Here is a 27,997-nt window from a genome sequence, read left to right on the forward strand (position 1 = left end):
AAGCTTTGCAATTATCATTTTGTTGTCAAAATCTTTTTTTTTAAACATTTAAGTTTTAAAAAAAACTTAGTTTCAGACTTCCATAGTTAACAAGCTTACAAACATTTCTAATATTGGAATATGCTTGTTGATACTTGAATGATGTTTGTTAATCAACAGTTTAAAACTTATTAAAGTTACAAAAAATGGGTTCTAGAGACAACTCCACAGAAGAAAGACCTGTAAAAGATACCGGTATGTTTTTTAAAATAATTCATTTTTTATTTTCTCATGTTATGTGCAAAAACTGTTTGTATGTGTATATACACTTTGCTATAGTTATTTTTTATTATATAAATTATGGATATAAAAACTCCAAAATGTATTAGAAGAAGACCCAAATAAAGAGGACTACAAAACTGGAATATGCTAACAGATTTTGTAATATTAATATAAATGGAAGAAAGACAGGAGCTACTTGATACCAGTTCAGATAAAACCTTTATGAATTTAGAACTTGCCACTGGAAGCTTTCATACAGCAAGTCTGACACCTGAAAACTTTTAACACTTTTAAAGGTTCCCAAGTAATGGCACCCCAAAAAATAGATGTAGGGTTTCTTTTATACAATTGTTGCAGTCAACATATTGATACAATACTCCTCCATTATCATCAAGTTTAAAATGATCAATCAGGTTATAGCTAGATCACATATTATTATTGCTCAGAGTTGATATTGACCAAATCAAAAAGGTGTAAAACCTTCAAGACAGGCCCTTAAAAATAAAAATTGTGTTAAATATGAAATAAAGCATACAAATTAATCAAGACATGCTCAATCTTTTATTGCTACATTATAGCACAAGAGTAGCCTAGTGATTGGTTACTCTAACAATGTAAACCTTTACATTCGACTAGTGCCATGCTGTAACTTTAGTGAGCCCTGTGGAGACACCAAAATTTTTTTAAATTTAATTTCATTTCTTTTTATTTTCTTCAGTTGAGAAAATACTACAAAGAAATTATAGAGCCATTTTTCTAGCTCTTTTGCTGGAAATTCATCAAATGTATCATTGTAATCAATTGTTCTGGTGGTTGCATTTTCAATCAACAGAAATGCTTATTACCCATTGATCTTTCCTTATGAAGATATGACAGAGGACACTGTGATACACTATCTACTTAGTAGACTTTGTACTAAAAACATTGAGTTTGAAAAACTCAAATCAGAAGTGATACTACGAATAACTCTGTCTTCTATATGAGGCCCACTGTGTAAAGCCACTAATGAAACTTCCCATTAGGGTGTGTCAATTTTTTTTTCTCTTAATTATGTATGGCTAGCAAAAAAAAGTTATATTTACAAGTAGAAATTAAAAAAACGAAAATAAAAATTTATTTAAAGATACTTATAGCTACTTTTTTTAACCTACACAACTTTAAATTTTTTGTTAATTTTCACATAATTGTTAAATAAGCTTATTCAAATAGATTCGATTTCAAATAGCTTATAAAAAAGTAATAAATTGATTTACAATATATATGAGTCAAAAATTTTTCAAATTTAAAGCTGGTCGCCTGGGGGTTTGGGGGGCCCTAAAACTGCTCCTTATAAATTCTTTAACTGCCATAGTAGATAGATGACATGTTAGAGGGAGTTCAGCAAAATTACTCCAGTCTATAAGTTTTGACAAACAGGTTACTTCCATGATGGTGTTAGGAGTCTTTCGAATCGTAAAAGATTTATCCCCAAATTAAATTATATCATTTCTGGCTCCTCTTAATTTAACTATTTTACTAACAGCTTCTCTTCGTTCTTCTTCTATCTGACTGCAAAGCATAGCTTGCAGAACAGACTCAGGGTGAGCATACCATGCTGATCTTTTAAAAGTGGGTAAAACAATATCAATTACCTCCTTAGGTTGAAATTTTAGTAATTGCATCTGATTAAGTAAGTTGATTGGTCCCTCAACCCAACTAGACTTTACTTTAATGTTAACCAGTTAGGGATAAACAAACCTACTATGTACTCAACAATCAACCTCAACTTATCTAAATTTTCACTGGTTATTTCATGCTTAGATATCCAGATTCTGCAAAATCTTAAGGCAATAGTTAGCCATCTACTGTGGCAAACAGGAGCAATTTCTAGTAGTGCTAGTCTCTTAGGTAGAACTCAAGTTTTAATAGCTGTTACTATCTGGTATGCATAACTCTGATCAGTACTCAGATCTTTAACAATATCAGGACTGAGATAGATAAGAGGAGGAGAGGCTTCACAAACCTTTATAAAGTCTGAGTTAATTTCAAGGTCTGTTGCTTTATTTAACATCTTACCAAGTGCTCCTGACCATTGGTTGTTACTTTGAGTAGGACCATCAAGGAATAAGTCTCCTTAGCCCTATTTCCCCAGTGTGTAGGTCACATACAATCCAATCAATTTTCTTACATAGTTTTTTTTCAACCCACTGTATTACTCCTCCTCCCCATTCAGTATTTAAATTGGAACTATCACAGCCTATAGCTTGTAATGTAAAATGCAAGGATCTTTCTTTAAGCCATTTAACTAAATGATCTGCAATTATCTCTGCAGGTTTTTTTAAATCTGATTCTTCAGGAACAAAATGGAAAAGATAATTTCCTCCAGGTTCACTGCAAACAGTATAATTTTCTTCATTTACTAGACCTGGGAATTTCCTGCCTTCAACATTGATAAAGACTTTAGTTTCATCTTTTCTACCATCAAAAAGTGTACAACTCAAACCATTATTGGTAAGTTTATTTTCATATTTTGAGGTCAACTCTTTTCTAATTTTTTCCTGTGCTCCCTTAACTTTATTATGATCAATGACAAGACTAGTATTTTCTTCTGTGATAATTTTAGCTCTAATAAGAGCAGCAGTTGCTATTTCTGCAGTCTCTCTTAAACCTGTATGATGCCTTAAGCTTGCTAAAGCTGCTTCTTTTACTTTTTGCTTGTTTGATTAATACACATTTTTCTTTCACCATTGGGATCTAAAGAGACCTCATTTGAGTTGGGACAACAAAATCTTTTTCTTGATTTCTCGTTTCCTTTTCTATTTTTGATTTCTTTGTTTGGGTGGCCTGTTTTCATATTATGCACCACTTTAATGCTGTTGTTTATTGTCTCTTAATTTCAATAACATCAGTGGCTTTTATTTGAAAGACACATTTGGTTCCCACTTTTTCCCTTGGATATCTGACAAATTTTAACTCATGACAAGGAATTTTCTTTTCTTTTTTACAGATGCGTATAATGTGAGCTTCTCTGTCATAATTTTGTTCACAATTATTCTCAACAACAAAGCAGTATTTTACAACTACATGTAAACAAATCAAACAGTTTATCAAGTTTTTCCATAAATCTATTTCTCACTGATATGGTTACATTGCCATTGTTAACTCTTACACCCAATGACCGCAAGTCTTTGACTTTTTGTTTAATTCTCCTTTCAGAATTAATAACTGGACTCACAAATTTAACATTAGGATTTTTCCACTGTAACGTAATTCCTGGAATAATATTGTGAACTAGCTGATCAACAGTGTAGTTTCTGTGGTCTCACTTGTCTCCCTTAAATATAAGCCTATTTGAGGATATCTCTAGAAGTTGGGAGTTCTGATGGAAGAAACTGTAGACCTTTTCCAATCAAGTTGCTAAGTTGACAAACTGACTTGCTTCTTGTTTTTGGGGTATTTGACATCTTGATTATGTTGTCAGTTTTATTTACTTGAAAAAAAATTGACAAATAAGAAATAAAAATAAAACAAATAATCTTTATGAATAACAGTGTGAATATTTAAACCACGTCATTTTACTACATGGCTGTTATACTAAATACTTAAGTAAAATATGTTTATTAGAATTTTAATTTTAGTTTGCTTGACTCTATGATACTTAATCACGCTCTTCCATGGAGGTTGCAGAATATTAACGTTTCAAGCACAAAAACTAAGTCTAAAAAAAAGAAGTTTTAAGAGTAAAAAAAAGTAGCTAAAATTTTTTTTTTTTTTAATTTGAATTGATTTTCATGTTTTAAATACTAACTCATGCCAAAAAAAACCAGCCATCTTACAATTTCAAAAAAAGTTGAATTTTCACATAAAATTGACACACCCTACTTCCCATCAAAGAATGATGTTTGAATGCTTGTCTATAGTAGGTATAATCAAAGTACTATTATCATATACAAGTCTCAAACTTGTAGACTGAGCCTCATTGCTGGGCTGCCTGGCAAACATAGTATAGTGGAAGGTGTTAACAAGATACCACCAGCAGAACTAGATTATGTAAACTATAGCTTTAGTGACAAAATGAACATCAGTATTGTTAACAGTAAAGAAACAGCTGTAACAAAAGTAATAGTGAAGCCACATACAAAAAACAATGCTACAAACCTCTTTCAGAACCTAGCACAATTGCACCCCTCAAAATATAAAAAATATAACATGTAAGAGTTCAGTTTTCCACCTAAGCACAGCGAAACCAAATCTTCTCAAAAGCTGGATTGGTCAGAAAACTGAAGTTCTGTGATAATTGTATTATTTCCTAAATCACTAAAAACTACTGCTTGGGTTTCACTTACCTCAATACTGCCACTCGACTTTATACATGCATACATGCATAAATGCATACATACATACATACATACATGCATGCATGCATGCATGCATGCATACATACATATATACATACATACATACATACTACTAGGCCACTGCCTACTAGGTGTTTTTTTTTAAAATCATAAAATGTCACCTTGGTATTTGTTTATTGCAATGTTAATAACACAAAACAATAACATTTACTTTTTTAAAAGTTATTTTCACTTCGGGAAATTGGATTTAACAATTACACTTTTTAGCCATTTTGATATGTTTTACAGCCTATTTTTAGTGGTCTAAAAGCCCGGTTTTCTACTTCTGGTGCCTGGGTGCAATAATAATTTTAGAGGTCCACAGATGTAAATATAATTTTATACTAATAGGCTTCTTAAATTTTTTCAATTGGTTGAAAAAAAAGGTTTCAAAAATAAAAAACAGAAAAACTATCAAAAACTAAGATTAAACCAAATTTTTATTAATTACAATAATTTTAAGTGTATTTTTAGTCATTTTGAATAGTTGTTAAATTAATTACAGAAAAAAAAGTTTTAATAGGAAGTTTATTAGCATTTGGGGGCCCCTAAATCAGGAAGCCTGTGTCCATTTCACTAATTGCCCCTCTCCCTAGAAAACCGGCCCTGGAAGTCTATGTAATTAGGAATTTAATATCAATAGAACTATACTTAGATTATTGGCTACAGTAAATATTTCATTCAGCAGTTAAAGAAAAAAACATATAAACAAAAAGTATAACTAACATACTAGACATTCATTTTATAAAATAGTCACACTTTTTTATGTTTCTTTTATTCTCTCTTCAACTTTGGGTTTTAATCAAAATGAATTTGTGTCTCTTTTTGTAACCATAAACCTGTTTAGATGCCTCTGAGGTTAATTTGACTGTTCTCTCCAAAGATTGAGAATTGTTAGGCATATCTATTACATAAAGTTTTAGGTTTGATTTAATAGCCTCTCTCAGACTTTCTGATGTTATGCAAAGAGTTGTTGGGGGCTCAACCTGAATATCATCAACAGAAACAAGACAATCCCAAGACTCAGCATCAAAATTTATTTTCATTATGGATTTCAGCTTAAGCTTTGGTTTAAAAGTAATGTCTTCTTTCAATGCTCTTATTTTAAGGATTTGGTTGAGGGCTTTATTTCTTATATTTTCATCCAGCAGCATGCAGTACAGGAAATTTTCTTGCAAACAACAATTTGAATTTCCTTGTAAGTTCTTAAAAACAATGCTCTGAATCCTACTGTCTTGAAGCTTGACTAATTGAATGGTTTTGTACAGAAGTTGACAAGCATCTTTTGTATTTTTCGGAGCGCTTAATAGCAAACCACATTACACAATAGACTTGAACAATGTATTTAGTTATTACTAATAATTCAGGAGATGGTTTATCAGTCCTAACTTAAACCATCATTATTCTTAAAGCTAGGGTTAGCCATCTAGCATGAAAAATTGATCCAGGTTTTTTTGCAAGAAATTTTTTAGATATAAAACCTTTTGAGATATAACCACACGGTACTCATAAAGCATTTGCTGGTCTGTACTAAGATCGCTTATAACCTCACTGCTAACAAACAACTCTTTTTCCGAATATATGGGAACAAACTCAACTAATACCTGTTCATGAAGAGTTTGATGAGATACAGCATCTCCAATAAGCCCTTTATAAGACTTAGGACCATTTGTGTTTCCATCTAATTCACATATAATGTTTCGCAGTGGAAGTTCAACTTGATGAAGCAAACATCCTAAAAGATGCAAACTTCTTTTAAGAATTTTTTCGAATTTTATAACCAAACCATTATTTGTACCTGTATTAGAAGTTGTGTTATCTACAATAACAGCGAGTAAGCTCTAAACACTATTATATTCTGTTAAAACATTTGCAGTAGCGTTTGCCATGGTTGCGCCAGTTCCATTAGGTATAACAAGAGTCAAATAATTTTGTGCTGTTGGCCCATATTCTTCTTCTTTGGTTTAAGCAACAATAATAGGATCTTCATCAGTGTTTTAACTGACATAATGTACAAATGTAGAGTTGTCAATTTTCCATCAATTCCAATAACCTTTAATTCTTTAACATCAGCTAAGTGTTTAGAACTCATGATAATGGTAATTCTTTTTTTTTTCTCCAAAAATCTTTTTTTCAGTTATTATTTGTGATTTATTAAATTTTTTTACAATATCATAGTCTATTAATACAGCTGTTGCCAATGCAGCTGTTGCAGCATCGCTTATTTTAAACTGTATAGCAGCTTTTGCCAAATTTGTTAAATCAGTATAATTTTTTTCTGGCACGGTTATAGAAAAGTCTGGATCAGATTCAAACTTATTATTGTTATCAAATAACTCAGTATTCAGATTGGAATCGCATTGAATTTCCGCAGCAGGCAACTTAATACATCTTTTTATCTGCTAATTAGATTCTCTCTCTTGCTTTCCTTTTTCTCTGGCAGCTGTTTTTTTATCTACTGTACCAATTGGAAATCTTCCTGTTATTCCAATTTTCGATTTTTGATCTTTTAAATATTCTCTATCCAATAATGGTACCTAAAACAATTTTAAACTTTTTTAACAAGGTGTTTACTCAGTTCAACGATAAACTTGTTAAAGTAACTCTTGAATAGAATAAATACAATAAAATAGTTTCAAATATATTTTACAATATCCTAAAAGCTTAAGAAAATCACAGTTCAAATAATCTCTTAGGCTTTTTTATTATTAATAATAAAACAAAATAAAGTATTTTGCTGATAAAATGGAAGAAAAGTAAACTATTTTTTCACTCTAATGAGTATTTGATTGTTACTACTAGATTCAAAGCTCTCTGAATTACTACAGATTAAAGAATTAAATAGTCTAATTTTTAAAATTAAAACTATTTACCTTTTTGTTACCTGTTGCTATATCCTAGCTACAGTACCTGCAGCAATATTCAGTTTAATAGTTAAATAACAATATCATACTGATATCTATTTAACAGTTAAGGAAGAATAACATACTGATATATATATATATATATATATATATATATATATATATATATATATATATATATATATATATATATATATATATATATATATATATATCAGTATGTTATTCTTCCTTAACTGTTAAATAGATATCCCAGCTACCATTAGTGAAGCAAAAGAAAGACAAATTGTTTCTTCTTTGAGTAGAGAAGAACTAGAAGATCGTTATTTAAGAATGCGAGATGAACATATTGTAAGTTTGATATTGTTTAATATTTGATTTTTATCTGTTTTTGTAATATGTTGCTTCTACTTAATTTGTAATATTATTTTGCAATTATTTTATAGTTAAAGATTTAAAAGAATTTGTTATTTTTAAGGGCCTAAAGAAAACATCTAACAAGCAAGAAGAAAAGATGAAGCAGTAAGTATTCACTATTGCTTTGTTAGGGATTCTGGATTGTTCTTTCTATTTGTGATCTTTTTAAATATTTAAAATATTTTTTTTAACAATTGTAAAATCTTGTTAGACTAAGAACTTGAGACTAAAAGTTGTTTCTGACAAATAGTTGTCAGAAAGTTGAGACCAACTCTTTTTTTAATTTGTTTATTGCTTTGTAACAGAAATTTACTTTTAGAAATTGATGAAGTTTTTATGGTAGGGAAGTTGTTAAATCGATTTTCTAATTTTTATTTCTTTCTTTTTCCAACTGCTCCATGGCATCCTTTGGTTTTGCTTAGACTACCTAGGTTTTATACCTTTTTAGTAGATATTGGTCAAGTTGACCTTTATTTCACAAAGTTAATAAAAATTGATTTCTGAATTTGGAACCAATATGTTTACTGAAGTTGTTTAGTAAACCCTCTCACATGGACCAAAACATTTACCATTCGGTTTCTGGAGTCAGTCAGTAAGATGTTGCTGAAGCTTGACAATAGTGGTGTGATTTTAAAGGCACATCAATAGATAAAGCTTTTTACCTGAAAATGCAATAAACATTCATAAACATTGCCTCATTTGTCAGAAACTGGTGCTTAGGATAAAATCAAAACCCAAAAGAAAATTCCTTTTGCATGAAAACAGTTTATGGAAAATTCCAGAGCAAAGTATTTCTTTGTAATCATAAAACATAAAATATGAAATTCTATGTTGACTAATTTCCATTGTGCCGTAAAAAACAGCAATAAACTCGGATGCAAATGTTTTCATTGAAAATAGTGAACAAGTATTGTGGGTCTAGATTCAACTACCTTTTGCTATTTAGTTTTATTCAAAATATACTATATTTTTTAAATAGAAAAGTGGTTCTTTATCAAGATTATCAAGAGTCTGGAGACCAAAGAACACCAGATTCAATACTAAATATACCAAAAAGAGTGTTAAGCATGGAACCTCTGCTATGGTTGGGGATGTTTCTCAGCACTAGGAACTGGTCCTATTCACAAAATTAATGGAATTATGGACTGCTTTGTTTACAAAGATATAATGGAAGATTTTATGTTACCACATGCTGAATGGGAGATGCCCCTAAAATGGATTTTTCAACAGGACAATGATCCCAAACATACATCAAAAATTGTAAAACAATGGTTCAAGGACAAGAATATCACCATAATGGAGTGGCCTGCACAAAGCCCTGACTTGAATCCCATAGAAAATTTGTGGGAAATAATTGATAATAAGATGAATGTGCAAATGTGAAGACCAGTGAGGAGTTATTTGAACAAATCGAGAAGGCCTGGCAAGAGATTGATATGAGAATGGTTGACTCATTAATTGAGTCAATGCCTCGAAGAATGAAAGCAGTAATTAAAAGTAAAGGAGGTCCTACCAAATATTAAGTTAATTTTTAAATTTTTTTGAATTTTCAGTTGATTTTGTGAATGTCCACCTTGTTTTGTCCAAAGAAAAATGTAGTTTGTTAGGGAAAATGTGTTTTAAAACTTTTTTAGTGATATTTAGTATGATTCAAAAGTTTTAAGTTTTGTTAACAACATAATAAACTACATAAAAAATAATATGTTAAATTGTTTTACTAGTTTTTATTTAGTTTTTGATCAACTTTTGTTCTAAATTTGAGTTTGTCCACCATGTTTTGTCCAATACTGTATATATATATATATATATATATATATATATATATATATATATATATATATATATATATATATATATATATATATATATATATATATATATATACACAGTATTGGACAAAACATGGTGGACAAACTCAAATTTATATATATAGATATAGATATATATATATAGAATTAGCAAATAAAAACATATAACCAACATAGTCTTTGCTAAAATGTTAATAAGAAGTGAAACGCTAGAAGATTTTATTAAGAAGTGAACCACATTTAGAAGCTTTTAATGATTAGAAAGTATTAATGGTTTTAGTCACAACATAAAAGTTGATCATAATATAAAATAATACACTATAATTTGTCTTTAAGTTTATTTGCTCATACAAGTATATTGTGTATTTTTTGCATTTAAAATGATTTTTTTTAACATTCTGTTAAACATCTATTAATTAGTTGTTAGAAATTTCATTTCATGTTTCACTCTTTACCCCAATCATCAATTTGATGCGAAAAGTTTTATTTGTGTATAATAATCTAATATGGTAGTGTAGTATTTATTACAAAAAATTGTGCCACTATCATAAAGATAGTGGCACAGCATTTTTCACAGCATATTTATATATTTTACATATTTTCAATATGCTTTTTTCTAGATTCTTTTTTCTGTTTTCTGAGTTTATTACTTAAATATCTTTAAACTTTATTACTTTAATATCTTTAAACCATTTAGTATGGCAACAAAATTATTAAAACTTGTCAAAGATAGAAGAAAAATACAAGAAGGAGGTTTGCAAATCTTAACTGATTGTGATTTTTGTCACATTTTTTCTATATGCTATATACAGTGCAAATTAAAATTGGTAATTTATTCATATATATATGTTTGTGTTTGTGTGTTTGTTCTTATGATGCAAATAATAGTGTTTTGGTTTTTGTAGCACCTGTGAATGTAGTTGAACTGCATGAGAAAGTTGAAGAACTTCAATCAAAAGTCTTTTCTCTTGAAAAATTGAATACACTTCTCAAAAATAAGGTAATTTTTATATTTTTTGTTTGAATAAATCTTAATTAGAATTTAATATATCTTTACTATTTTAATAGTTAATTTTTGTTAGTAGAATTTTATAATTGATTATAAAAAGTGTTTTTGTTCTTATCCTTTTGTTCTTAGCTGGAAGTCAATCGACAGCAGCTACAAACCCATGGCAAAAAGACAACACCTTATGATCACATACAATCACGAGTTAATGCAGTATGTTGTTTCATTCAAACATTTTTAATTATTAGACGTAAAGATTTTTATCAATTTGAACAATAGCATCAACAATAACAACAATAACAAAACAACCACAACAGCAATAACAACAACAATAATCATAATACCGCTAATAAAGTATTAAAAAACTCAGTAAAATCTAAAAAGTCATAAAGTAAAACAAAAATTAGAAAAATCATAAAGTAAAATATATGTGATAAGTAAAACATAAGTCATAAGTAAAATAAGAAAGTCATAAAATAAAACAAAAGTCATAAAGTAAAACAAAAACTATCTTCTAAAAATGTAAAAGTATGATACAAAGTTGTATAACCATATATTTTAAATAGACATATATTGTATAAAACAACACTGGTTAGTAATAACACTTCTTGCAACAATTAAAAACTATCATTGAATACGATGAAATTCAGCATCCTTTAGTCCTTAATTACTCAAAAACTACTTAACAGATTTTTCTAATTTTTTTTTGCAAAAGGAAGCTGATATGTTGTCATTTGATTGTATTGGTGTTAAGTATTGGTTATCATTGCTATTGGTTTAAAAGGAGTAAACAAATATTAAATCAAGAAAATGTTTTGGAAATTTCTCTTCAAAATCCTTCATTGTTACAAGTTGATGCTTCAAAATTGGCTGGGTTGTTCAATAAAGATAAATATGAAGCGAAATCAATCATTTTCTCCATAAAGACAAATTAATGTCAGTCACAGAGAGATCTAGCGCTAAAATTTAGATTCAGCTAAGCTTTAATAGGAAAGGTACTTAAATCTCAAGAAAAAGTTCAAGTACATTCAAATTAAAAAATTTGCTCCCAAGTTCCTTGTATGGCAATTCATTTGGCTTAATTTGGCTACAATCCACTACTCAAAGAAGCCTCTAGAATGATATTTAAAAATGGCATCAAATTGGTACCTAAGGAAGCAGTTCTTCTAAATTGTCCTGAGCAGCAAGTTATTAAAAGTTATTGGTCAATTATAAAAGAAATCTTATTAAAAAGCAAGAAATCAGCTTCAGATGAAGAAGATTTTAAGCAAAAGTGGATAGCAGCTTCAAAAAAAGTAACTTAAAGCAAGATTCAGGAGATGATGTCAAATACTCACAAAAATATTTAGTCTCTATTTAAGCGTCAGATTATGAAATAAATGAATAATTTAGTTAACTTTATTGTGTAAAAAAATTTAAAAAATCTGTTAAGTAGTTTTCGAGTATTTAAAAATTAAAGGGTGTTGAATTTCATTGTGTTCCTATTTCAAAGGAAAATTAATCTTTCACAAAAAAATTTTTCAAATCTTTTCCAATAATTCTTAAAATCATTATACAAAGAAAATATTATTTTTTTCTGTTGTTTTAAATATCAAATTTTCTCAGTAAAAATTTAAATTTCACTTTGATAAACCAAAGTCTATGCTAGAGTTAGCTCTTGCACATGCTGTTGCTAGCACTACTTGAGAAAAAGTATAACAAAATTCTTTTTAAAAAACAGATTCGAAAAAAAAAATTGAACTTTTGCTTAAAAATTGATTTATGCGTTAAAACTCTTCATACATGTAAAATGTAGCATTTATTGTTTGTTACTTTTCTTTTTTTAAACTAATGTATCTATTGTAGAATACAGTTACTATTTATTTATCAGGGTCCCACAAGTAAAAAACCCACTTCAGCTGCTCTCCGTGAACAGAGAATAAAAGAGCAAATAAGGGTGCAAGGAAGCCCACTTCCACCAAAGTAATGGAGACTATTTTAAAGTTGTTGTTTCCTTTTTTCTACTGAAATCATTCTGTTTTTGAAATAAAAGATATTCGTAAGTTAAATTGTTTTAACTTTCAGGGATTCACCACAATACAGTTTGCCTTATGATCAAAGCTCACCTAGGACACGTGCTGCCCTACCAATTCTTCCGCAACCAAGGTTGTTTGACATTTAAAATCTCTTTTAAATTTTAATTTGTTTTGATTTTTGTGAATTTTTGTTTAAATTTTTTTAGATATGGTCATAGTTTGCTTGAGGAAAGCAGACTTGAGAAATACGAGTTGTATGGATTTTTCAATAATTTCTTTTAAATTTCAAGCAATTAAATATTTGTCTCAAGCAATGGTTGCAGAAATGATGTTAATGTGAGCTATTATTTTAGGGATAATCTTGTTGTGAGTCTTCAGAATCAGTTGCATGAATATGAGCAAAAAGTAAACTTTCTGCAGGAAGAGGTTGGTATTTTATCTGTATTTATCTGGATCTTGTCTTGTAACCTTTTTTTATTCAATATAAAAGGCGTCTTTTTGATAACAGTTCTAACTTAGAAATATAAGTTCAGGTTTATATTTCAGGACTTTTTTCTTTTATATTTATTTTTCTTGTATAGCTTTTTAAAAAAGAGTTAAAGCATGAAGAAGATATGCAAAAACTTCGTTCATCAGGGACTCATAATCAAAAGTACTTTTTATGAAATTTTTTATAACCCTTCTAATGTTTTTATAACCTTTCTTATGTTTTTATAACCTCTCATATGTTTTTATAACCTCTCTTATGTTTTTATAACCTCTCATATGTTTTTATAACCTCTCTTATGTTTTTATAACTTCTCTTATGTTTTTATAACCTCTCTTATGTTTTTATAACCTCTCTTATGTTTTTATAACCTCTCTTATGTTTTTATAACCTCTCTTATGTTTTTATAACCTCTCTTATGTTTTTATAACCTCTCATATGTTTTTATAACCCCTCTTATTTTTTTAGTTTCTAATTGGATTGTATATATATTATTTTATTCAATTACAATTTGGTTATCTTCCCTTGTTATTTTAGAAATGCAATCAGAGAAAATGTAGAATTAATTAAACTCCAGCGAGAAGTAAAAGAAAAAATTGCAAGTTTGCAAAATTTGCAAAGCAAGTATCATAACCTTGAGGAGGTATTTAATTTATAATGCTTAGTGATAGCTACAATGATAAGGTGGTTGTATTTTTTTTAATTTTTTTTTATTTTTTTTTATTTTTTCAGCTGATGAACAAAATGAAAGTGAGCCATAATCAAGTTCTGGAAGAAATGGAAAACTTAACGTCAAAATTGAAAGATGTATAAACCTTTTTATATATGTACACATTTTTATTTATTTTTGAATATTGTTATGTTTAGTTAAATCTATAATTCTAATAACAAAGTTTTTTTTTTTTTTTATAAGCATTTCAAAAATTGTCCTACAAAACAATCAATTTGTTTTGTTGTATTAGTTTTTTCTATTATTGTGTGTTTGTGCCTTAATATATGTAGCTTGTCTCTTAATGTTTGTAAGTGTCTTGTTTAATGTGACTTTTCCCTTATTGTGTTCTGTTCCTGACCAACCTAACTTTGAATTAATATCATTGTTTATCATTTATTTTAACTTTGTTAGTAATTTTCTGATTAGTTTAAAATAATGTTGTTAGGAACAAGTAAAGAATTCACTTTTGCAAAGTGAATTGAGTCATGGAAATATATCTCAAAAAACATTAACCCAGGTTTGAATTTATATATTGATTTTAGAGAGTGGTAACTGAATAACAATTAATTGATTAAAAAAAATTACTTATTAATTGATTAACTTTCAAATGATTAAATTGTGAGAAATTTAGCATTTGTCTGGCATTGAACAGGATTTATTTTTGCTTTTATCTGGTAATGCTAAGAAATGTAAACAAATAATACATTTTCATTGTACCAGTAAAAATTTATCATTTATGATGTCTGAAAAAATCTGAAGTTTGAAACCATTTTTTATCAAAAAATAAAGACAAGTCAAGACAAGTATTTGACTAAAGATTTTGCTCAATGGAACTTAAATTCTTTTATTCATCAACTTCAAGGTACTTGTATTGTTTAGAGCACAAACATAAAGTTTTACCAACCAAAATTGTTTCAAAAAATCAAAAACTGTTTAGCCTCAGTTCAGTACTGCTGTCACTTTATAAACTTTGGTGGTTTTTAACGATGAATGGGAATTATTTTTAGTTTTATCTGGTGCCCATGGGAAATGTATCTGGTGCCCATGAGAAATGTAAACAAATAATACAGTGTGACAGTACACATAGCCTGGCTATCGTTTTTAATGCTACCTGAAAAAATTTTGTTTTGAGGTTTGGAAGCAATTTTTATAAAAAAAGATAAAGACAGATCAGTATTCAAGTGAAAAGATTGTTTAGTCAAACTTAAACTCCATTAACTTCAAGTTTTTTGTCCCAGAGCACAAGCATAAAATTTTGCTGACCAATGTTATTTCAAAACATTCGTTAAATTATACACCCAAATACTGCTGCCTACTTCAACTAAACAGGTAATTAAGCTGAAGAGATATTAGCTTGTTCAACAGCTGCAGATTGTATCCCTTTTTGCAACTTTGGTTGAAAGTAAAGTTATTAAAAATGACTTGAAAGCACAAGGATTAAAAATTTCTGATGATTGACATGCTATAAAGGCAATTTATTATGAACTCAATTAGATAAAAAATTGCTTAAGAGCTTCAGCAAAAAATGGAAAAAGATTTTCAATTTCTCTTGATGAGTGAAACTAGAAGATAGTTGTGTCCTAATGTAAATTGTTTAGATAAATGTCACTATAGTTTTGGAATGAACAGAATAAAAGGTTTACAACTTGTCATCAAAAACTGTCTTCAAAAAGAGTAGTTACTATTGTTACTGACAAGTTGAATGAATTTCATTAAAAAAAAATGTTAAGTAACATAACTCTGTGTTATATTTTGTTTCAAGGTATTAAACAAAAAACAGTTTCTAAATAAAAATTGCATAGCTTTAACGTTTTGCAACCTATAAAGGAAATGTTGACAATGAACTTAGGGTTATGAATACCATTTTTTAAACCATTGTTTTAAAAAAATAAATGATTAAAAAAAAATATGATTGTAATAATGGATTTATACAAAATGTAAATGGCGTTTGTCATTGTAATAACTTTTGGTGGTTATGAAAACAATTTGTAAGTAAAGTTGAAGATGTTTTAAATTTTGTTATTTTTAAAAAATGTTAAGTAACATAACTCTTAACAACTTTGGGTAACAACTTGAGAAGAAATAATCAATGATGAAGATAATGAAAACAAAGAAGCTTATCCTGAACCTGAAGATCAGGATAACATTAGATACATAGATACATTAAGAACAATAACAAATGCTGGAATGAAGATTTTGTTTAGGCTCTTGATGTTATGCAGTGTTACAGCATTTGGGAATAGAGACTGTGATCTGATAAAATCTGATAAAATTATTTTGTTTTTACTACAAAATCTTAGAGAGCAAAATACTAATATAGGTCAAAAATTTATTTGCTGTTGTTTTTGAGAAAAGTAATGAAAGTAGAACTTATAGTATTGCCTGATGACTATAAATCAGATTCAGAATTACCAAATAGTCTTTTAAAATATCCAAATAAAATTGGTAAAACAGTATGAGAAATACATGTATGTTTATTTCTACATTAGGACAACCAAAGGGAATGTGAACTGCAAGTAGAAGTAACATCTGAGTTTGAGTCCACTTCTAATGTGGAATCATTGAAAAAAAAACTAAAGCTGAAGAATTTGCAGAATTTATCTCACTTACAATTTGTTTACAAGATAAATAAAGACTAATCTTTACAGGATAAACTAAAGGACTAACTTGTAATGACACAACCTATGTATAAATTTTATAAGTTTTATGTTTAATAGAAAGAAGAACAAATTAATGATTTAAAATCTGAAGTTCAACTTCTTAAAGAAGCTCATGATAAGTTGCTGCACAGGTAACGCAAATCTTGATTTTGTAAACGTAATACTATGCATAATAATAATTGTTTTAGTAATTATGATCATCATAATTATAACTTCCAAATCTGATATTATGTGGATTACCTAAATATGAAAAGTTCATCAAAATGTTTTTTGTTTTTTTTTTTCTTTTCAGAAACGTTTAGTATGTATTATTTATTCTTTAGTACTTTTGATATGGAGAAGGACAGAGAATATCGAGCAAAGGAAATCCACTATCAAGTAAGCAGGCTTTTATGTTATTTCAGATAAAGAAAAAAAATGAAAACGTTGAAAAAAATGGATTCTTCAAAATCATTGATACAAATGTATCTTTTATGTTTTACCAATAAATTTTAAGTGGTTCCTATTTTCTCTTTGTGATTTGTATTGTCCTACCATTTTTAATTTCGTAGACAAAAATTACACAACTAGAAGCTACAATTAAGTGTGATGTCAGTGAAAAGAATGAGATTTTAGACAAACTAACTAGTGAAAGAGGTTTAAGTTTGAACTTGTTTTTGAGTTGATTTTCGTAGAACACAAAAGTTTGTTTTAGATAAAATTCATGTGAAGACCAATTTTCTTTTTATTAAATTGTTTCTTAAAGGTTAGTGTAGACATTTAATGTATTTAGCTTTAATTTTTTTAACTTATTTATTACAAAAAACAAAAATCCTTTTTTTTTTTTTTTTTTACTGTATTTTTTATTCTAAAATTTTTCATGCTACTTTTATGATATGATAATTTTTCCATGCTTCTCCTTGTAATTTTTGTTTAAAAAACTAGATATAAGCGAACATTCCAAACGACAACTGCGTGAATTACAAATAAAATATTATGATTTACAAGAGCGTCATAATGATCTTATGGAAAAAATGAAATTTTTTAGTAGTGTAGGTACTTTTGACTTATGACTTTTATTGTTTTACTTCTGCTCATTGTCCTCCATCTGAAAGTTTTAAGTTTAAAAAATGTTTTTACGTTATTTTAAATTTTTCTCAATGTTTTTATGATTTACTGTTTTTCCAATTTTTTTGATTGTATTTGCAGGAAAGTGCTGTTGATTTCAATGAAGTCCAAGAGGCTTTGCTTCTGATTAAGGTTTTTTTTGTAATATCTGTTGCATTATGTAGGTATCATCTGTTTTAATGTGTTTAGTAAAAATGTATTGTAATAAGTATTGGATACAAACTGACTAATATAAGAGCAAATTTACCTGAAGTCTCATTTTTGTTTTAAGATTGAATAAGAATGAAATAATGCCCAAGAAGCCAAATAGAATAGTATTAGCAATGTCATGTTTTTATACAAAATACAGTAATATAGATATTGGATTTTTGTAGACTCGCAAAGAAAAGGAAAACCAAGACTTGCTGTTTATAGACAAAGCAGAGAATCAAATAGATAAAGGTCTGAGTGTTTTTATTAGGTTTAAATAATTTGTGTGAATGATTTTTTTTAAATAGCAATTTAGTATTTTGGTCTTGATAGATTTGCGCAAGGAAATTCAAGAGTTGCATGTAAGCCATGCTGATACCATTAGGGAGCTAGAGAAAACAAGAAGCATGCTTGTTTTACAACATAACATTAATAAAGATTATCAAAAAGAGGTTATTTGCAATTTATAATTTTTAATAATAATATCAGTTGTTGTTTTGTTTTTGTTTTTTTTTTTTTTTTTTTTGTTTTTGTTTTTTTTACAGTATTAAAATTCTTTTTTTGGAATTGATTTATTTAGGTTGAGGTGACCACTAAAAAAATGGATGAATTAAAGCGTGAATGTGACATTCGTGTTAAAGAATATGCTGAACTTCTTGACATTCGTGCTGATCGAATCAAAGTAAAAACAGCATTTAAAAACCATTTTTTAATCAAGTGGGATTTATATAACAAGTTTTTTTTTAATGTTTAAAACCATTCATAGTTTATTGAAAAATATTAAAGTTATAATAAAATTACTTTAAGTTAAGCTATAAAATTCATTTTTGACTAATTGAATTTTTTTTAAAAAAACCTGTATTTAATTTTTGTTTTACACTTTTATTGTTTAAAAATTTTAATTTTAGAAATTAGAATCACAGTTGAGAGATGTTGCTTATGGCACAAAGCAATATAAAATCAAAAAAGATGATGTGAGTTTAGTTTTTAATTGCTTATTTTGTTTAATATTTCAAGTTTTTTAAGACTATCAATTATAACTACCTTATCACAAAATTAAAATTTAGACAGTTCTTGAGGAAGATGAACAAGATGTGGATTTTCAGCTAGAGAGAGGAGAGAATATATTTGAAATACATTTTGGAAAGGTATGTTTCTAACTTTTTAGTCTTTATCATATGTTTTAAATATTTTTATGATAATTTTTGATTTCAAATATATACCCATTAGTAAGATAAAAGTTGTAATGGAATTTTAATTTTTGTTTAAAAATGTGATAAAAAATTTCTACTTTAAAACTTTTGTAAGAGTTTTGATTTAATATAAATAGTTTATAATAACTAAAAAATCTTAAAAATTTTTGAAAGCTTTATTTATTTTATTATTAGGCTAATATTACAAAAGATGGTTTGGAAGAATTTAATGGAAGTGAGTTAAGCACATTTTTGTCATATGAATTTTTTGAACATGAATTGCAGACAACGCCACTAGCTTTTGGCTCAAAGTAAGAAGTACTTTTTTATGACTCTTCTATTTTATATTTTTATAGCTTGACAAAATGTTAACATTGTTATTTTCATAGCTTTTATGAAAAAGTTTTCTTTGGTCATCAAAAATTGATGACCAAAAAAATTTTTTTCCCTCATAAAATGATGCAAGACCAAAAGTGCTTGCATCAGTTGACGAGGGTTACAATGCAATACTTAAATTTTTTATCCATTCCAATACACACTGACCTTATTCTCTATCCTATTTTCTTTAGTGTTGACTTCAACCACACCTCAATTTATAAAGTAAAAGTGGATGATTTTTTTCTTCATTACTTGCAAAAAGAAGCAATGCTGGTTGAATTCCATCAAGCTTTTGGCATAGAGTATCGAACTGTTGCTAAATCTAGTATACATTTTAGTCAATTACTCGATCGCAGTTATGGTAGATTACATGGAACCATATCTTGCATGGGTGACTATTTTCTTTTTTTTAAAACATACTCTTATATATACTCTTATACATAGACACTTTTAATTAATTGCTTTAATTTTAGGTGTTGAGAGAAATAAAGAGATTGCAGTAGTGGAGTTTTGGATTAGGCTGCGTGTGCCAATGGAGCAAGCACTGCGTCTTTATAAGGTTGCCATTTTTGCATTTTAATACTAAAGATGTAATGATTATGATTGTTTTGCAACTCCAGCTTATAATGTTTTATTGATGACATTTTTTCTCTTAATATTTTTGGTGTTTATAAAAATACAGATTTTAATTATTTGTTAGACAAAAAAAACTTATTTTAAAACGTTTTGATAACTTATTGCTTTTTCATTAATTTTCTCTTAAAGGACCAAAAGTTGAGTAATAAGTAATAAAAAGAATTATAAAGCAATTTAGTTGTTTAAACAAACAGGAACGTACAAAAGCACTGGGATATGTGACCTCTAAAGAGTTGAATCAACTTGAAAACCCGACCAATCAGTCCCTTCGTGATTCATCCATCAATGAACTTCTTATTAGTATTAAGCAATGTCAACAACTTATTCCTAAAAACAAGGGTATGAAAATGACTGCTTAACTTTGTTTTTTGTTTATACCAAACAGTCCTGTTTAGCTTAACTTTTTATTTAAAATCCAAATTTATTATTTTGATAAATTATCAGCATTAAAAAATAAGTTTTAAATTAATAAGAAGTGGTGTTATAACAATTATTTTAATGTCAAAAGAATTTATGCATTTGTTATTTACTTTAGTGTCTTTTTTTGGTTGTGTTAATCTTTTATATTGAAGAAAATAGTATCAATATTGATTTTAGATGTCCAACCATCTTCCTATTGTGTTTACAAGTTTTTTGATTTTGCTGATCATGATACAGATATTGTGAGCCATTCTAACTCTCCTCAGTTTCATGATGACTGTATATTTCCTGTTCCTATGACAGAAGAACTTGACAACTATTTGAAGAATTCTGTAAGATTTTGAGTTAAATTTGCAACAAATGTTTTGTTAGAGAAATGTTGTTAATAATGATGGTAAACAATTTTTTTATTTGCTTTATAGTCACTTGAGGTGTATGTATTTGATGATCTTGATACAGATTTAACTTCTTATATTGGCTTGGCCACTGTTCCTTTAATTACACTTGCTCAAGACAAACCTCTAAAAGGAAAGTTTGAACTGATCAGTGTGAGTGAACCAATTTGCTTTATGAAAAATTTTTTTAAATTTTATTTTGAATTTTTTTTTATTTATTGGTTTGTTTGTAGATTGACATTGATTAATTTACTTAGTATACTTAATTACAAGATATGTTTGCATATAGTTTCTAAAACAGATGCTTTAATTACACAGAATTCAAAATGAAAAGTTTTTTTCCTGTACTTATGAAGGTTTTTGGGGGTTTGCTGGTTACAAATATGAAGTCAGCCTTTTTTCCATCATGTTAGGATTTTTAAAAAAAAGAATTGCAAAAATTAAACAAAACTTAAGTCATAGACATGATGAAACAAGTGAACAAAACTTAAGCCATAGACATGATGAAACAAGTGAGCAAAAAAAGTTATTTAAAACTTTCATATTAAGAACATGTCAAGAGATTGCAAGCTTTCATAAAACATTTTCTGTTTTTCTTTAAAGCTTCTATCGTAAAGTTCATCATATTGTAGCATTCAATAGTTGTCTGCCATCATGGTCTATTCCACTTTTCCTGGTACTATCAGTGACATATTAACTAGATATCTAACTCGCGCTTCCGCAGTGAAGTAAATTTTTTGCCAGCCCAGGTTTGTTTTGCGAGCCTGAAATGACACAATGATAAATCAAAGCAAAGCAAAAATGAATTATTGTCAGTTTAAATAAAACAGCTACCAGCATTAAAAACTTTAAAAACTTGCTTCACTTTTTCTTACGGAATTTTTATGAAGTTAGACATTTAGTTAATAAATATCATTGGGTACTATTGCTCTATTTTCTTTAGATATTAATTGAATTCTTCATCCTCCATTACTTAAAAATGTTGTTAAGATTGTTTTCTTTGTGTGAAGGAATTCAATTTTTAACTATTTTTAAACTCAATTTTTGAAATTTTTTTATTTTTTTAATTAGCTGTTTTTTTTGTTATTTTAACTTTTCTTGTTCCATCAAAAATTAGTAAGGAGTTTAAGCAATCTTTTTTTTCAAATTTTATTTATTTTCAATCTTCAAATTTCTTTTCTTAGTAATTTTTATGTCCCAGCCATCCCTTAATTTAGCTTTCAGCAATATTACACTTTAGTGAGAGGATGAATATGCATTGCTTTCTGAAATACTCTAAATAGCCAAATTGATTGGATTTAAAACTGGTGAAGGCTATAGATCCTTTCCCTAGAATTTTGCTATTTTGTCCTTGCACCTAGTGAGCTATTAAAGTAGTAAATATTAGCAAGGATTTCTTTAAGGATGTCCATGCTATCAGTTTTATTTCACTCTTGTTGTTGTTGATTTTCTTATTTTTTTATATTAGGCCTAAAAAAAAAAAAGACTGTTTCAAATATTTTTTAAAAATTCTTTGCTTTATAACTACTTTTCTGCCCTAAAAACCTAAAACTTTTTGGTCATGTTTAATTTTAGCTAATATTTTTAACAGATCTTTGTTGTTCTTTTTAAATTTATTAAATGAACTATTGTTAAGAAAGCGTATTTATTGCTATTATGAAGTTAAATATGTGGATATTAAATATATTTTTCACAGTCTATTATGTTTCTGGTAATAGAATAAATATCTGGTAATAAAAGCTTATCACAAAATATAACAGAAACTCTTAGGTAAATTAAGGTCTCAAATGCTATTTTTAAAATGTTGTTATTTTTAAAAATGATTTTGAATATTTGAGCCAAGGTGACTTTTTTTTAATCTGGAATATACAGAAAAAAAATCAAAATAACAAAAAACCCCGATTTGATGGAATTATTTTGGCTTTTTTTTCCATAATCAACACCCAAAAACCTATTTAAATGATCATTCAGAATATTTGGAAAAAATTCAGTGAGAACTGTGTTATGTTTTGTTTGTCAACAACCAGGGAGTTGATGGATCATTGACTGGAATAATTGAAGTGGCACTCTCTTGGCAATATACATATCTTCCTGCTAGTGCAAAGAAGGCAAGAACTTATCCACAAGTAAGTTTGGTATCCTTATTTTTTTATCCAACAATTAAGAAAATCCAATTCTCCAAATTTCTTTCCAAATCAAGAATAAAACTTGTAAAAAACACTTAGATATTTCAAACTCCAATTCTGTTTTTTTTTATTAGTTTTTTTTTTTTGCTTGCAAATTGAAATAATTGTTTATATTTAGAATTTTAAGCCTCAAGTGATAATTTCTTGTTTTTGTATTTTTGTAGTGAAATTTTAGTAAAGCTGTAAATTGAAAGATTCTTCGGAATGATGTTTGATTAATATATATAGACTTTTGATAAAAGATTTTCTCTATTTTTTCTTGCTAATCTAGCCCATTGACACCAGAACAGATCGTCAGGGTAGTCCAATTCAACCTCATAAAAGTGGAATGGTACCAATAATGACATCAGGAAAGCTATTTGAGCCTCAAGTCTTGAAGGCTGATAAGGATATGGATTCTGTTATAAACCCATCATTTGACCATGAACCGCACAAGATAGTATCTAGTAAAAAGTCTGCTTCAAATGAAAAATCTGTTTCTGGCAAGCGTGTTTCTATTATTGAAAAAGTAAAAGATGAAATGCAAGTTACTGTAGATGATGCAATGCTGAACGAATCACTTAAGACAATGGATATTGGAGAACTAATATCAAAAACTAATAACCAGTTAAATAAAAATGGAGAAGCTTATGATACATCAAAAAAGGTTAAATCATTATGAATATAAAAATTATGGAAATCTTCGGTGGGTGATAAAGCCAAGTAATCTTCTTTTATTTAGGCTGAGGCTGGAGATGATCACAGAGGAAATGATGACGTTTTTAATGCGGGTGATACAATGTTTGAAGAGTCAGGTAGTGTAATTTTTGTGGTATATAATGATTTTTTTTTGTACGATCATGATCTGGTCTAATCTTTTTTTGTATGATTGATCATACAAAACTGTGGTATATATGTGCATATTTTAAAGTATAAGAGAATACATGTGCATGTATATCAGGGTAGGTTGGTTTTTACACCTGCCTGTTGTGCAATATTTTTGTAGTTGTGCAATATTTTTGTAGTTTGTATAAGTTTTGGAAATAAGATACCTGACAAAGTTTCAGAGAATTTAGTTGAAGAATTCATTGCAATATTAACTTTAAATATTATTGTTGTTGTATAAAAAACGCTATAAAAATTGTAATAGCAGAAATGAAATTTTCAATTGTAAGAAAATGTTATGTGTTTTTCTATACATATTTATATCACTATTTTTATCATTTATAGTTATAAAGTTATAAAATGTTATTTAAATTAGTTACTTTTTGAATCTATTCAAAAATATCATCTTATGAATGGGTATGATATCCTTTTAACATATATGCTTAATGCATCTTCCTGGTGAGTAATTTTGTGAAGATGCATCTGTGTCAATTCTCAAATCCATAAACATGATAGGATGCTTCCCATACAAGTTAAACAGTTTGGTGCACACTCAGGGTTCGGAAAGTCTGGAATATCTTGCTTTAAAAGAATTGTCTATGAAGAGTTGAATTTTTTTTGTGTAACATAATTCTTGTTGAACTTTTTGTTTGCTCTTTTTTTTATATAATTTGATAATTATTTTATATAACTTGATAATTATGGAAATGAGAAATATTGATAAAATCCTTCGATGAAATTAATACAATCAGTAAAATAAATCTACTTAAACAATTGTAAACAAGATATTTTGTAAAATACAGATCATTTTAAAAATGATTAGTTTTAAAATCAACTTAAACTTAAATAACGTGTCTTCGCAACGGTTTAACATTTTATTTGCTCCTTATTATAATTATCCAGATACAACAAATATTTTATTATATATTCAAAACAAGATGAATATTTCAAAAAGAGATAATTAGTTTAGAATTTAAAATTTAAAAAATTAAAATTTAAAATAATTTAGTAACTGAGCAATATTAGTCCTTGAGGACAAATCCACAAATCATTTTTAATACAGCATACCTGAAATTTGGCGGAACTGTAGTTATACCCTTGTATATTAAAAAAAAACAAGGTAGAATCGACCTACACTAATACATGTTATATATATATATATATATATATATATATATATATATATATATATATATATATATATATATATATATATATATATATATATATATATCTTTTTTATCTGTTGTATGTTAAAAAATTTTCTAATTAGGTTCTGATGAAGATGATGATGATGTTGTTGTTACGTCAGCCCGTTTAGTAAAATCTCTAATTGATAATCAAGTCGAGAGCTCAGAGGGAGCTGAAGATACAGAAGACGATGCTATTGTATCTTCATCTTTTTCAAAAGATAGGAAGATAAATACTTTGCCCGTTAGATTTTTATTTAATATTCAAAATTTAAGTTGATTACTTTTTTCTTTTTGCATTCAAAATACGACTAGGTGGTTTCGGTTTATTTAAAGGTGCCTCAAACTGTTGTAATAGAGATCTTAAGTTTAACTCTGTTCGAAGATGCTGCTCTCTTAAAGATGAAGAGGATTCAGCAGTTGTTCATTTCATACAAATTCCTTGATTTTGATCCTGAAGAGTTGGAAACGCCGATGTCTTTACCAAAGCCCAAACCTAACAGACCCATATCGTTTAATTTTAAAAAAGGTTTTGTATTTTCATTAAGTTTTTTTTATTTACATTTTTATGTTAGAGTTTTTTATGTTAGAGTTGGCTCATTTGGAGTATTTCCTAAAGGAAGGAAATCTTTTTTTATGCGTATTAAAATTGTCTAGAAAATTGAAATACTATATGTGAATATGAATTTAAAGAATTAAATACGCCAGTGAAAAATGCATAAGTTTTTGTTGCGATGCTTAATATTCTTAACTTCTTTTTTAACTTAACGTAGGTTTGAATAACTAAATTGACAACAAATCCAGAATAGAAAAAAAATGCCTGCTAATTAATACGCGCTAACAAAAAGTTTGGTGTATTTACATGGCATTTATTTTGGAGTGGCTGTTATAAATTTTTGTAAATAAATTAATACACGGTAATTGAAGGTATTAATACGCGCTAATATCTATTAGGATGTATGTATATGTACATCTATTTTGAGGTAATTAACACGAATATTGATAAATAATTTAGTGTTCTGTTCATCGAGAATAGAAACATTTTTAGAATAGAAAATTTTTTATTTAATTTATATTTAAACATCATTTTTTTTATCATCAAAAAGATCTTAAATTGTAAAGTAATAAGTTTGTTATAAAACTTTATGTCCTAAAATTATCTAACTCTACGGTATATTAAAATTTTTATTTTAATTATTTTGATATTTTAATTATTTTTTTATTTTTATTACTAATTGGTTATTTTAATTATTTTAATTGAATTTTTATTATAATTTTACTTGCGCTTTTTGAATTTTTTTTTTTTTCCTATCTGTTTCTTTAGATTATTTTTTCTTTTGTTTAACTATTTTAGTGTTCCATTTGGATGGGGAGAAAAATAGTAAATCAAGACAACACTTAATGCATCTTCTTATGCCAGATCATCCAAATGAAGGGAGGCAAGAAAATTTGCCTTAGGAAATAAAGTTAAAACTGAATAGTCTAATGCTTTTAACGCTTTTTATTTGAATTTTTTTTTTTTTAGGTTATTTTTTACCGTAGTTAGTGATCCTACTGGTGACACTGAGGGAGATTGTGAAGATGTAGGAATCGCTTACGTGGATCTCATAGAAGTAAAGACTTGTTATTAAAGATAAATCTTTTTTTTATTTTTATATTCTCTTTATCTAATAATATTAACTTCTTTAAAGTTTTGCTTCGTTTTTCTTGCTTCGTTTTGTGGGGGTGCTAAAAGTGGTAATAACATTTTAAAATGCATATGGGTATTGTAATGTAAGTGATCACCATATCATGTAATGAAGTATGGTTTTATAAACTGCATATTGCACCTAACTTAATTAGCATATATAATTTATATTGGTGACTAATTGAAAATCACCATGTGTGACCAAAAACATCGTGTTTTGTGCTCCGCAAATATATACTTAAGCTTTTTATTGATTTTTAAAATTTTCTTGATTCACTTGTGAATTTGGCGCAGTCTTTCTTCTCAGTTTCGTTTAAAATTCTCCTTGTTTTGTTAATTGTTGAATTGATTTCATTTCAGATTTTGCGTAACGGTAAAGATGTCATAGAAGAAGATATTGAAGTGTACGATTTGATTGGGTTAGAGAACGAAGTTATTGGTTCTCTTACTGTGACTGTAGAGGCGTTGAACGTATTGAGAAGTCTTTATGAAGATTAGTCATGGTCTACACCTTGAACGTTTTTAATAGTAAAAGGTTTTAATTTTTTTAAAATCATTTTGAATATATGTGTAAATATGAAAAATTAAAAGCTAAAACTAATATATTTATTTCCATTAACTTTTAAAAAATATATAATGTAGTTGTTAATTCTCTTATTATTTCTTGCTCGTATTTCGCAAAACATGTTGCCTAACATTTTGATAACAGACCAGAGGTTCTTATCTCTCTCTCTCTCTCTCTCTCTCTCTCTCTCTCTCTCTCTCTCTCTCTCTCTCTCTCTCTCTCTCTCTCTCTCTCTCTCTCTCTCTCTCTCTCTCTCTCTCTCTCTCTAGTTAGTGCCACTATTGCATCAACAACAAGTGTTTAGATTTTGTTGATCTTGGATGTTTAAAAAAAAATCATTTGCAAACGTTCGAAACATTCCATATAGGCGTGAGCTGAGGGGCGAAAGACTGAAAAATCTTACGCTGACAGGAACAAAAATTTGTTGAACACATTAAATTAGAGAGAGAAGTTTGTCAAACATCCATTCGTCAATAGAAATTGATCGGTAAAGTTTTTATTGACAACTGCATGTTTAAATCATCTGCTTTAAGTTGATTGGTCAGAAACGAGGCTTAGGCTTCCATTTCGATGACATTTTA

The 27,997-nt window shown here is 27.9% G+C and overlaps 1 protein-coding gene and 1 pseudogene across 2 annotated transcripts; one reads left to right on the forward strand and one right to left on the reverse strand.

The window, feature by feature from the left end:
• On the forward strand, positions 1–27,497 carry LOC145199335 (protein fantom-like). 2 transcript variants are annotated; one of them, XM_090067834.1, is made up of 38 exons: positions 1–234; positions 7,749–7,852; positions 7,980–8,023; positions 10,424–10,479; positions 10,632–10,726; positions 10,865–10,945; positions 12,603–12,694; positions 12,797–12,877; positions 12,954–13,001; positions 13,101–13,173; positions 13,329–13,399; positions 13,772–13,877; positions 13,967–14,041; positions 14,392–14,463; positions 16,664–16,737; positions 16,930–16,984; positions 17,158–17,242; positions 17,531–17,637; positions 17,795–17,845; positions 18,088–18,154; positions 18,236–18,354; positions 18,483–18,584; positions 18,811–18,876; positions 18,970–19,050; positions 19,291–19,406; positions 19,665–19,864; positions 19,947–20,032; positions 20,304–20,448; positions 20,707–20,861; positions 20,952–21,077; positions 22,952–23,050; positions 23,382–23,756; positions 23,832–23,904; positions 25,248–25,408; positions 25,501–25,693; positions 26,519–26,603; positions 26,690–26,777; positions 27,212–27,497. In XM_090067834.1, the coding sequence occupies exons 1-38, from the start codon at positions 186–188 to the stop codon at positions 27,347–27,349; spliced, it is 3,894 nt and encodes a 1,297-aa protein (XP_089923960.1). In that variant the 5' UTR covers positions 1–185; the 3' UTR covers positions 27,350–27,497. The 2 variants fall into 2 exon arrangements, with proteins under 2 accessions (XP_089923960.1, XP_089923961.1); XM_090067835.1 differs by having other exon boundaries at positions 55–234; positions 7,807–7,852.
• On the reverse strand, positions 5,343–7,588 carry LOC149880862 (uncharacterized; annotated as a pseudogene).
• Positions 27,498–27,997: the final 500 nt, after the last annotated feature.

The sequence above is a fragment of the Hydra viridissima genome, unplaced genomic scaffold (genome assembly GCF_058129835.1).
Source record: "Hydra viridissima isolate aposymbiotic clone 2 unplaced genomic scaffold, HvirCarnegie_v1 scaffold_12, whole genome shotgun sequence".
NCBI classification, from domain to species: domain Eukaryota; kingdom Metazoa; phylum Cnidaria; class Hydrozoa; order Anthoathecata; family Hydridae; genus Hydra; species Hydra viridissima.